Raw genomic sequence first — 12577 nt, 5'->3', positions numbered from 1 at the left:
GTGAAGACCAACTAAATCAACAGCAGAGCACTCTCCGGTCAACCCCAGTACTCCAGCTATCTGAAAAGAGTAAGGGAAGTCAACTGGAGAGCATCTCTTGTTGACGCAGTGCAGCAGGGTTGGATTATGACATGCTGTGGCCCTAAGCTATGTCAAGTGTAAGAGGCTCCATACCATAAAAAAATGATTTCACAGGGGGAGACAAGATATCACGGTCCATGATGCGTTTTTCATGGCCATGAATTTGGCAGGGCCCTAGTTATAAATCTTTCATGTAAACGAATGCCATCACCAGATAAACTCACAAAAATGTCACACACATGCAAAGAAACCTGTGTTTGATGTGTGAACTTTCACAATTTTAATCAAAGGGAAGGATTTTGATAAGGGAAGTTTTTTTACATTTCTTTGGAGTGGGGGTTAAGCTACATAAAATACTGGAATTGATAACAGTTTGCCCTAGATTCAGCATTAAGAGTATTACAAGTCTATCAATTTTTACAAATAAAAACTGATGCAAAAAAATTGGTAATTTTGCCAACATGAACAAAAGATTTTCCACCTTCACAGTTTTCAGGAATGGTAAGAGATATGGGCTGGCTCAGTTTGTGTGAAGAATGAGACTTACAATGATTATCTATTAACAGGTCTGACAATCCCAGTGGTCTGTTGGAATTATTTTCTATTGAAGGGCTTCATCCTGCAATTACTCCATGCATCTAACTCTCACAGGGATTTGCACATCTGGAGTTGCTACAGGATAGGGCTTATATTTCCTGGGCCCCTGTGGTTCACTTTGATTTTGAATCTTAGTTCCCCTCACAAAAACTCTTGCAGAACCTGCTGTAGTTTCACTGGAACATATTGAAGTCCCTATTTCAAGAACTTTAGTTTCATATTTTTGCACTTTGAAATCTACAAAAAGTTTAAAACAATTCTACAGTGTGTGAGGGAAGCATTTGTTTTAGCTAGGGTTTTTTTGCCCCCTAACAATATTATTTAGCGTTTTTCCTCCTGCTAGTAGCAATTAGATCTGAGTGAACTGACAAACCGAAAAACAATTTTTTTTCTGCTCAAACTGAATTTTTCGGTGGGGGTGGGGAGGAAGACAGGTCATTTTGGGTTATTTCCAGGTGTTTACACTTTTTTTAAAAAAAGAAAGGAACAAAGCTACATTGCTAATCAAAATGCCATTTCAAAATAAAGTCAAAAGGATTTGTTGCAAAACAGCCAAAATAAACCATTTTGACTTTCAGCTGAATTCACCCCAAATTCATAAATAGTTTAGGTGACACAAAAAATGCTTATTTTAGTGAATATATTATTTGCCATAAAAATGTTGCCCAGCTCTTGTATCAATCCCAGTGCTGTTTTGATTACCCCAACCACACTGACTTTACAAATAATACCCAAGTTGAGCTAAGTTTGGTTTTGTTTTTAATAAATCATGTCCTGGTAAAGCAACTGCTGTAATATAGCCTGTGTTTCTCTTTTAGTGAGGGGACTATTCACAAATCCTGAAATCCAAGGGATTTTTCAACTGTTGTGCTGAGATTCAGTGACAGAATTCTTCTCTAACAAATTAAAAAAAAAGGTTTCTTCAAGCAGTTTCAGATAAACAGTAATTAGATGAGGTCGTTAGTGCTTTGGCAAATAACCTGTTGGGGCCTGACAGCAGCTCTTCTTAAGAGAGAATAAAACATTCTGATGGAGTGAAATAAGAAGGAGAAAAAAGGAAGACCATGTTAAATATTTACAACTTGTCTGCATGCCAGAAGAAAGATTGCAGGGGTTCTGGAAAAGGGCTCTTTCTCTAAATGCCTTGCTGAGCCTTCAGATAGACTCTTTCTGTCAGCATATTTCAACAGTTTTCTTTATGGAGTCTGTCTGGGGCTGGGGGGAGAAGTACTCAAGTTGTTCTATCCTGCATCGTATGAACAGCCTTTAAAAAAAAACCCCACAACATACTATTATGTGCAATCATTTAGACAGCACTGCAAGTTTACACACCACATTCAGAATAGGATGCTTTCCCTGTGCCAAAGAGTTTACACGCACACTTAAAAAAAAAAAAAAAAAAAGCCAAGCTAAAAAGCATGTCTATTGCACTTTTAAAAACTGCAGCAGCAACTGATGCCCCCACAACAGCAGTAATGGATAGGGGCTGATGTCCCAACCACCACTGCAGAGAGCCCATAGGTGCTGGAACTAGGGGTGCTGCAGCATCCCTGGCTTGAAGTGGTTTCCATTATGTACAGGGTTTATAGTTTGGTTCAATGGTCTCAACACCCCCACTATAAAAATCGTTCAAGCGCCCCGAGAGAGCCTGTCTCAGCTGTGGCCCCATCACTTGATTCATGTACTTCAGCTCTTTAATTCTATAAACTCTTTCAGGCTACAGACTTTGAATCCCCTTATATTTACTTAATTCCCAGCTTCAGTTTTCCCATGTCTCCAGCTTCCTGCAGTATCCTCAAGCTTCTCCTCTGCAATCTCTAGTTCCAGTCTTCCTTCCTAGCTACAAGTTTCCAAGTTTTCTTCTTGTCACACACTCTCCCTGTGCTCTGATAGCACCTTTTCCAATGACTCCTAACACTCTGTTAGTAACTGTTACTGTAATACCTCCAAAAGTCAACAACCTTCCCAACTTCCAGCTTCTTCTGAAATCATAGGTCCTATGACATTTGACCTAGGCCATAGGTTAGTGAAGCTTGACTTATCTAGCAAGAAACTACAGTTGCTGACAAAGACTGGTTTCCATTCCCTCTTCAGAGAAAGGAACTGACAGACAAGAAATCAGATTCATTTACTGGATGCTGTGAGACTTTGGGTTGAGCACAAAAGTCAGATCTAAACCTTTTGGTATTTGAAAAAAGCACAAGCACCACTGAAACAAGAACAAAACACTGGAGGCAATTTACAGCACTGATTTTTTGAAAGCAGAGGAAGTGGAAGATTTAGTAATTTGTTACACCTCTCTCAGAAGGCAGTTCTTAGTCTTTTTCAGAATAATTAGATCTTTGTAGTCTAGCAAAATAATTCCTGTGAATTAGGTGTGGAGAAAAGGGTCTAGCCCACAGGAATGGGGGAATGAGTCTGGTACATCATAGAAAAATTAACTGCAGTTTACCTGGGGACAGTCATAGGGACAGACACAAGCAAAGCAACTATTTGGTGTCCCACGTTCCTGTGCTCCAAAGGCTTTTCTTCATTAGGAAATCTTATGTTTAGCTACTGTCACATTTCATGATGTCAGCTAATCATGGTTAAACAATTCTGAACTTGACTGGTCCTTGTCTACACTGGCCAATCAGTCACAGGAGCACCATGTCAGCTAAGTCTTCCCCTAACAATTAAGCTTACGCACAGTGTGTCCACTGCAACCTTCATGTTGGGGTCTTTGTGCAGCTAGCTGGGGTGGGGGGGGAAGGTTATTGCCCCTTTAGGGGCTTCCTTACAATGTGTAGGGAGAAGAGAGAAAATTTAAAGGGATAGACAAGAAAGGCAGGATGCAGATGGGACCAGGTCAGGAGAAGGTTGCTGTCTTTGTGCTTAATGGAATTGTGTGTGTGGGGGGGGGGGGAATTTATACCCCATGGAGCCCTAGAGAGGCCCTCTTTTACCTGGATCGGGTCAGATGTCCAGTTCTTTTACCTGGATCGGGTCAGATATCCAGTGCAGGCACACAGGGCCGGCTCCAGGATTTTTGCCACCCCAAACGGCAGAAGAAGAAGAAAAAAAAAGCAGCGATTGGCGGCAGCTCTACCACGCCGCTTTCTTCTCTGGCGGCAATTCGGCAGCAGGTCCTTCTGTCCGAGAGGGACCAAGGGACCCGCCCCCGAAGAGCCCGACATGCCGCCCCTTCCCCTTGGCCGCCCCAAGCACCTGCTTGCTGAGCTGGTGCCTGGAGCTGGCCCTGCAGGCACTTGATATGAAAGGGATACAGTTAACAGATCAAATGTATTGGAAAAGGATGTAAAGGAAAGCAATCCTTAAGGGAGGTGAGGAAGGGCAGCTCCGAGCTCTTACATCTGGAATAGCTGTGAGCTGACACCTCTCTTCTCTTAGCCCCCTTTCAGACAAGGTGAGGGCAGTGGGGTCCCAGCAGCAAGAGGGTGATTCTGTGGAGATGATTAAGGAATGATGACGACCTGCACTGTACAATGTATTGCTGGGTACTCCCAGATATTTTAAGTGAATAAAGTTGTGGCCTACTTAAACCACATCCATTGCTTCCTGTCTTCTTCCAGTGTGGCAGATAATAATATTTCCTAGCAAAGACAAGCTCCAACAATTTGCAGCCCCATAAGTTAAGGCTACTTCTGTGCTAACCTAATTATTTTGTTATTTTCTCTTCCCTGCTGCATTTCATAACAAATGAAAATAAATGTTCCCTCCACTCCTATATAGAGCTGTATGATATTTTTTCCCCAACAAATAGCAAATTTACCAAAAAATGCACTTTGGGGGGGATCCTAAACTATTTGTGAATTTGACTTAAATTCATGGAATAATATCAACCAAAAAATGTTGTTTTTTTGTGATTGAGGTGGCCATGCACAAAATGGCCAGAAAAGGAGGAAGTAGTAGTAGTTAGTAGTAGTGCCTCCTTTAGAAGCTTTAGCTCAGTGGTTAGGGCACTTACCTAGGGCAATTCCCCGCTCTTGCTGATGTGAAAAAGGGATCTCCCACCTTGCAGATGTGCACTCTAACCTCTGAGCTATGGGATATTCTGATGTAGGAGTGTCTCCTGTTAAAGTTGTTCCACTGTATATAAGTAATTAAACAGTTACTGGAGCAGGGTCTCCCAGCTCCTGGGTGAGTGCCTAATAAGAATAGAGTCTCTCTCTCTCTCCCTCTCAATGACTAAGTATTTATTCAAAATGGAACAGCTTCAGCAGGACAGACTGAGAAAAACCCATCTCAGACTACCCTATGGCCTGGAGGATTAGGCCACTATCCTACTACAGTTCACATCCCTTCTCTGCATCAGGCCAAGTAGGGAATTAAACCCACATCCCAGCAGAGTGCCCTAGATCCTGGATGAAAACTTATCAAGGAGACACCATCATCTCCTCCCTATGAATCTAGCCCTTTAAAAATTCCCAGAAACAAAATGTTTCAGGTAGAACAAAATATTCCCTCAACCCAAAATGGACATTGATTCAGCAAACATTTTTGGAATTTTCAAATTTGGCTCGACCCAAACTGAATTATTTCTTGAAAGTGCGACATCGGAAATGCATCTTTCACCCAGCTCTACTGCCATATGTCCCCCTTCTCTATAAAAAATGCTCTCTGGTTGAAGCCATTGGAAAAATTCTGGGAGCAAAACTCTGCCAACATCTTTTTAAAGTAAGTGTCCACGTTGATTTAAATGGAAAGCTTTCAACTGATTTATGAAGTATGTCACAAAATGTCATTGAGTTTATCTTTTTCCATAATATTCTACAAAAGTCCTGGTTTCAGTGATAGGCATTTCACATCAGTTACAGCAATTAGCAAAAGTGAAAAGGGATATCCTGGAATTTCCTGCAATATTAGAAAGCAGGTATCACACATCCACAGCACTGGTAGAGCTTCCTGTAGCAGACATTAACCAGGGTGTTGTGTTTGGTGCCCATTTTCCTGGGCCCCATGTACTTTAAGCCTCCTGAGTCTAAACAGAGTCCACTTACTGCCCCTGGGAGAGGTTTCTAGGCACACACTCAGTGGGCAGATCCTTTGTCTAGCAACTCCTTTTTGAGAGCTGAGACCCCATGATTCAACTGCCTAGCCCTAGTACTAGTTATAGCTACAGCAGAATTCCCAATAGCTTAAACAAATCCTTTCCCAGAACTCAAGCCATACTCTGGGTTCACAGATTAACTTTTCAGGGTCACATGACAGGTAAAAGCAAACACACACACAGGCAGACTTTGCACAGAATTCTGTTGCTCTCTACTTAGAGGGAATGAGAAACACACACATCTAGACAAAAATACATCTACCTCCATTTCACTGCCACAGTTTCCTCACCACTCTGAAACAGTCTTTGAGTCCACAATCCTCTAAGAAGTTCTGGATCCTTCCTTTCCTCCATGCCCTTGGTTTGTCATCTAGAACATGGATTCTCTGGTCTGGTCTAGTTCTCTTCCACCCCCAACTTCTTCTGCTTCTGGTCTCTTCTCCCAATCTCTGGGAGAGCAAGAAATGCTCTCTCTTATAATCTCCCACCCCCTTTCTCAGGTGATCTCTATTTAACCTCATTAGGTGATCAAAGTCCCTCACCAGATGTTCTGTTGCTAAGATTCAGCTCACCTGGGCAGATTGGCTGCCACCCAGAAGAACTAATACTTTGTCAAAGGATGCTTCTATCTGAATAGAGGGTCATCAAGATTTAACAGCCCTCTCTAGTTAGCCCTGTGCCACCATCTCTTGGAATTTCAGTCCAACATGGAGATTAAAAGACAACAGAGAAGGCAGCAGCGCTGTATTCAAAATGAAGTCTTATTTGTGTACACATAAAGAGCTCCCAGTATCAAACAGAACTAGTAAACTTTGTATAGACAGATTCCCCAGATCATCACAACAGGAATAGGAGGTTGCTGTGTATTTGTTTCTTTAAAAATACACAGAGAAATGTAAATTTTACAGATTTACCCTTTTTTGGTAAATATTTTTCTTCAGCTTTTCAGTCTTATATAGGGATAAGAGTCTCTTATTAGTGTTAGTTTATTGAACGGAGGCAGCCTCTTGAGAGAAGATTTTAGCTGTATACTGCATGGCCACTGTTAACCCCAACTACTCCCAGTGCAGTAAATCTAATTCCAAATTCCATTTTACGGAATATTATTTGCTTTACCTCCTACCTAACATAGGGTGAGGCAACAAGACCTCCCATAAAAGAACCTAGTATTTTACTCTTGCATTCAACATTTTAATGGCTAAGCCTTGTGCAAATAGAATGGCACTTATGTTAGAAAAGGTGTACCCCTTTCATGATTCCTACATTTATATTAGCAGACCAAAGACAAGTACCGGTACATTGTTTAAATGTGCTGTTTTTACTAAACTGTTCTTAATTAATTAGGTATCTAAAAGTCATAAAAACCTAATGCTATATATCACAATACAGGCCCCTTGTAATTAACATACCGTTTAACATTGCACTTTTAGTAAAAGTGAAAAGAGAGAGATGAGGTGCTAGTGTCTGGCTCATTTCAAATACGGTAAGTCAGGTTCAAGAGAGAAGAGTTTGTGTATCCTCAAGAATATTGTTAAACAATGACTAGGCTATGCGCTTTCAACCAATTATATAATTAAGAATGTTAATGATTTCTCAAAGTAACTGTTGCTGTTTTTTTAACTCGGTAATGTGTAATAAACACACACCAACAGCTATGTCCAATGCTGTGCCAGCTGATAAAAGGAACCATCATACGCATAACTGACCATAATACAATGGGCTGTTTGCTCCGGCTCCTTCTGCCCCCTACTTCATGTTCTCCAACCTCTTTTCACCCACTCTCTTCCTTAGTCTTTCAATCTAGCTCTCCTAATATAACCCCAAAACAGGATTGAAACAACAAAGCAAAAACAAAAACTTACATGACATCTGCTTGTGTGTTATATCCTTTTCCCTTCGTCTGCCTTGTCTATTTATATTGTAAACACCTCTGGGCAGGAACTCTGTCTTATTCTGTGTTTGTACAGTGCCTAGCACAATTGGGTTCAGTTCTCTCCTAGGTACTACCATAATAAACATGTTTTTTAAAAAAATTAAGAAGCTGGAGACAGTAGGTGTGTCTATCTTTCATAAATGTAGTGTTGGTAATTGGATATAGTGTAAACACCTATGATGCTAGCCATCTTGTATTGGTGAAAAAAGTAATTGCACCTTAATTCTAGGCTGAATTTGTATAGTTTCAGCTTGTAAGGATCTTGTGATGCCTTTGTCTGCTAAATTAAAAAGCCTTCCCACAGACAAAAGTAAAACAAGATCTGATGGCTGGAGGCTAAAGCTAGACAAATTTAGACTAGATATAAGATACATTGTTTTACTTGCGATGGTAATTCATAGATTCATAGAGTTTAAGTTCACAAAGGAACATTAGGTCATCTAGTCTGACCCCCTGTGTATCACAGGCCATTACATTTCACCCCATTACTCCTGTCTTAAGCACATCTTCCAGAAAGTCATCCAGTCTTGACTCAAAAAGAATTCACCACTTGTATTGGCAGTTGATTCCAATGGTTAATCAACTTCACTGTTTAAAAATGTGCCTTATTTCTGATTTGAATTTGCCTGGCTTCAGCTTTCCATCATTGGTTCTTGATGCTCCTTTCTCCACTGAGTTAAAAATCCCTTTAGTACCTGGTATTTTCTCCCTGTGAAGGTACTTATACACCATAATCAAGTCACCTCTGAGTCTTCTTTTTGATAACATAATCAGATTGAGCTATTATGTCTTCCTTCCTTCTCCCTTGTTGTTAATATTAATTGTGTTGGCTATCTGGTGACCATTAACCTTTTTATTGAAGACTGGAGCAAAGTAGGCTCTTGAAGCCATCAGTTATGAGCTCTCTTTCCCTGCTAAGTAGAGGATCTACACTTTCCTTTATCTTTCTCTTGCTCCTAATATACTTATAGAACCTCTTCTTATTACCTTTTATGTCTCTTGCTAGCCTTAACCTTTCTGACTTTGTCTCTACATGCTGGTGCTTTTCTTTTGTATTCCTCCTTAGCAATTTGTTCATGTTTCCATTTTTTATAGGATTCCCTTTTGATTTTCAGGTCATTAAATAGCTCCTGATAGAGCCACTTTGGCCTCTTACTATTCTTCCTTTCTTTTGTTCACGTCAGAATAGTTGGTAGTTGTGTGATTAATATGGTCTCTTGAGAAACTGCCAGCTCTCCTCACCTCCTTTATCCCTTAGGCCTGGTCTACACTAGGCGTTTATGTCGAAGTTAGCGCCATTACGTCGAATTAACCCTGCACCCGTCCACACTGTGATGCTATTTAGTTCGACATAGAGGTCTCTTTAATTCGACTTCTGTACTCCTCCCCGACGAGGGGAGTAGCGCTAAATTCGACATGGCCATGTCGAATTAGGCTAGGTGTGGATGGAAATCGACGCTAATAGCTCCGGGAGCTATCCCACAGTGCACCACTCTGTTGACGCTCTGGACAGCAGTACGAGCTCGGATGCTCTGACCAGCCACACAGGAAAAGCCCCGGGAAAATTTGAATTTGAATTCCTTTTCCTGTCTGGCCAGTTTGAATCTCATTTCCTGTCTGGACATCGTGGCGATCACAGCAGCACTGGCAACGATGCAGAGCTCTCCAGCAGTGATGGCCGTGCAGTCTGTGAATAGAAAGAGGGCCCCAGCATGGACTGATCGGGAAGTCTTGGATCTCATCGCTGTGTGGGGCGATGAGTCTGTGCTTTCTGAGCTGCGCTCCAAGAAACGGAATGCAAAGATCTATGAGAAGATCTCAAAAGACATGTCAGAGAGAGGATACAGCCGGGATGCAACGCAGTGCCGCGTGAAAATCAAGGAGCTGAGACAAGGCTACCAGAAGACCAAAGAGGCAAACGGACGCTCCGGATCCCATCCCCAGACATCCCGTTTCTACGAGGCACTGCATTCCATCCTCGGTGCGGCCGCCACCACTACCCCACCACTGACCGTGGACTCTGAGGATGGGATATTGTCCACGGCCGGTTCCTCGGACATGTTAGCGGACGGGGAAGATGAGGAAGGAGATGAGGAGGGCGAGGCAGTCGGCAGCGCTCACAACACTGATTTCCCCGACAGCCAGGATCTCTTCATCACCCTTACAGAGATCCCCTACGAAGCGTCCCCAGCCGTTACCCCGGACACAGAATCTGGGGAAGGATCAGCCAGTAAGTGTTGTAAACATCTAAACATTTATTTTTAACAGAACAGGAATATTAACAATTAAAAGAATGGGTTGTTCATGATTACTTTGCCCTAGGCACTTAACGGTTCAGTCATGGGCAGTGCAAGTTTTGAAAAAAAATCTAGCAATGTCCGGTTTTCCGTGATTGTCCTGCCCAAGCCGCTCTACTGTTTAGTCCCTGCTACTGCAGCTAGAGTAAAATGCGGTCTATATGTGCAGGGATAGAGCAGTAATCCTCCCGGGACATCTCGATGAAGCTCTCCTGGAGGTAATTGGAAAGCCGTTGCATGAGGTTCCTGGGGAGAGCGGCCTTATTGGGTCCTCCGAAGTACGACACGTTGCCGCGCCACGAGACTATCAAGTACTCGGGAATCATTGCTCTGCACAGCAGGGCGGCATACGGCCCTGGTCTTTGGAGGCTTTCCCGGAGCATTCTCTCTCTCTCGCTGTCAGAGATCCTCATCAGGGTGATGTCGCCCATGGTGACCTGCTTTGAATTAGGTAGGGGAATGTTAGTGTTGGGACTGCTTGCTCGTTCCTTTACAGAACTGTAACCGCTGGTTTGCAGCCACGCGGTGGAGGCGGGAGAGGGGCTGCCGAAAGGGATCGTTCCTGGGGACAGCCGCGAGGGGGTGGGACAGGGGCAGAGTTCCCGCTTGCCGGATTGCTGGCAGCAGGGACTGACATTGCTTTAAATGTGAAATGAGGCCAGTGGTAATATAAAAGTTTTAAACTGCCACAAATCTACGGCTTACCATATCTGCCTGCAACAGAAATTCCGTTGTGCTGCCCCGCTTCTCAAATGTGCTGTGGAAGACCCCAGGCACTGAATGCGAAGGCCGAGAATTCGACCTTGTGCTGAGTGCGCATGTGATAGGTGCTGTGCATGGTCTTGTTCACAGAGAAAGACTATGTTCTTTGTTCACAACTACATTTATCTTTCTGAGGAATTCACTCCCTTTTTCCCATTCCCACAGCCACATCTGCGACTGTCTCACAACCTAGCCTGGCATCACACTCCCAGAGGCTAGCGAAGATTAGGCATAGGAAGAAGAGGACACGGGAGGACATGTTCTCTGAACTTATGGCCTGTTCCCAAGCCCAGGCAGCACAGCAGACCCAGTGGCGGGAGGAATTGACCCAAATGCAGCAAGCAAACATGGATCGGGAGGAGAGGTGGCGGCAGGAAGACCAGCAGGCGACTCAAACGCTGCTTGGACTACTGAGGGAGCAAACAGACACGCTCCGGCGCCTTGTGGATGTTCTGCAGGAACGGAGGCAGGAGGACAGAGCCCCGCTGCAGTCCATCTCTAACCGCCCTCCCCCGCCACCAAGTCCCATACCCACCTCACCCAAAGTGCAAAGAAGGAGAGGCGGCAGAGTCCCTGCTAACTCTCACTCCACCCCTGCAGAGAGCTCTAGTAGCAGAAGGCTCTCATTCCCCAAAACTTGAAAAGTTCTTTCCTTCCCGCCTGACACAAGCCCCCGTCCAAGTTTCACCTCCCAGTTCCATGTGTAGTTGATAATAAAAAATACGTTCATGTTAAGTACTGTTTCAATGATGTTCTTTTGGAGGAGGAGGGGAAAGGGGGTTGGTAATTGGACAGGACAGTCGCCTTTGGCAGGGTACATAGGCGGGGGCAGGCACAGCAGCAGGGCACATACACAGTGCAGTGATGCAGTGACTAGTTACCCTGGTTAGTCTTGGAGGTTGTTTTCATGTTATGTGGTGGGGGGTGGGTTGCTCTGTGACTTTGTGGCGGGGGAGGGCAGTTACAGATCTTAAGCGGCGGTCCTTATGCAGGATCACAGAGCCACGCAGCAGGGGATCCGTAACCGTCCTCCCCCTGCCACAAAGTCACATAGCCCCCCCATACACACAGTCCCGATCAGGAGGGGTGACAGGCTCCGTTGAAACAACCATCCCACCGCAGCGGAGCCCGTCAATCCTTGAGTTTAGAAGCTTCATTCGCGTCACTACACTACACCCGCTCCACACCACAGTCTGCGTCCCAGTTTTAAAAAATTCCCGTGAAAACAGTATTAAAGAAAACGGTGTGCATTAACAAAGTAGAACTATTTTTATTTCGAAACGTGTGTTGGAAGGGGGTGAAGGGGGTATGTAACTGGGTAGGATAGTCAACATTAACTGGGTAAAGAAACGGGGGCAGGTTCAGCTTCTCTGTACACAAACTTAAAAGTCACAGGTTACCCTGCTCACTCAGGAACTTTGCTTTCAAAGCCTCCCGGATGCACAGCGCTTCCCGCTGTTCTCTTCTAATCGCCCGGCTGTCTGGCTGTGCGTAATCAGCAGCCAGGCTATTTTCCTCAACCTCCCACCCCGCCATAAAGGTCTCCCCCTTGCTCTCACAGAGATTGTGGAGCACACAGCAAGCAGCAATAACAATGGGGATATTGGTTTCGCTGAGATCACAGCGAGTCAGTAAGCTTCTCCATCTCCCCTTGAGACGGCCAAAAGCACACTCCACCACCATTCTGCACTTGCTCAGCCGGTAGTTGAAGAGTTCTTTTTCAGTGTCCAGGGCGCCAGTATAGGGCTTCATGAGCCAGGGCATTAGCGGGTAGGCTGGGTCCCCGAGGATGACTATAGGCATCTCCACATCCCCAACAGTTATTTTGTGGTCCGGGAAGTAAATACCTTGTTGCAG

General features: G+C 44.1%; 1 protein-coding gene across 1 annotated transcript; it reads left to right on the top strand.

Moving 5' to 3' along the window:
• Positions 1-9514: 9514 nt before the first annotated feature.
• Positions 9515-11592, top strand: LOC128830643 (uncharacterized). The gene is made up of 2 exons (XM_054016514.1): positions 9515-9891; positions 10886-11592. The coding sequence occupies exons 1-2, from the start codon at positions 9720-9722 to the stop codon at positions 11359-11361; spliced, it is 648 nt and encodes a 215-aa protein (XP_053872489.1). The 5' UTR covers positions 9515-9719; the 3' UTR covers positions 11362-11592.
• Positions 11593-12577: the final 985 nt, after the last annotated feature.

Source organism: Malaclemys terrapin, chromosome 1, assembly GCF_027887155.1.
Source record: "Malaclemys terrapin pileata isolate rMalTer1 chromosome 1, rMalTer1.hap1, whole genome shotgun sequence".
In the NCBI taxonomy this organism is placed as follows: domain Eukaryota; kingdom Metazoa; phylum Chordata; order Testudines; family Emydidae; genus Malaclemys; species Malaclemys terrapin.
This window is presented reverse-complemented; position numbering and strand designations above follow the sequence as displayed.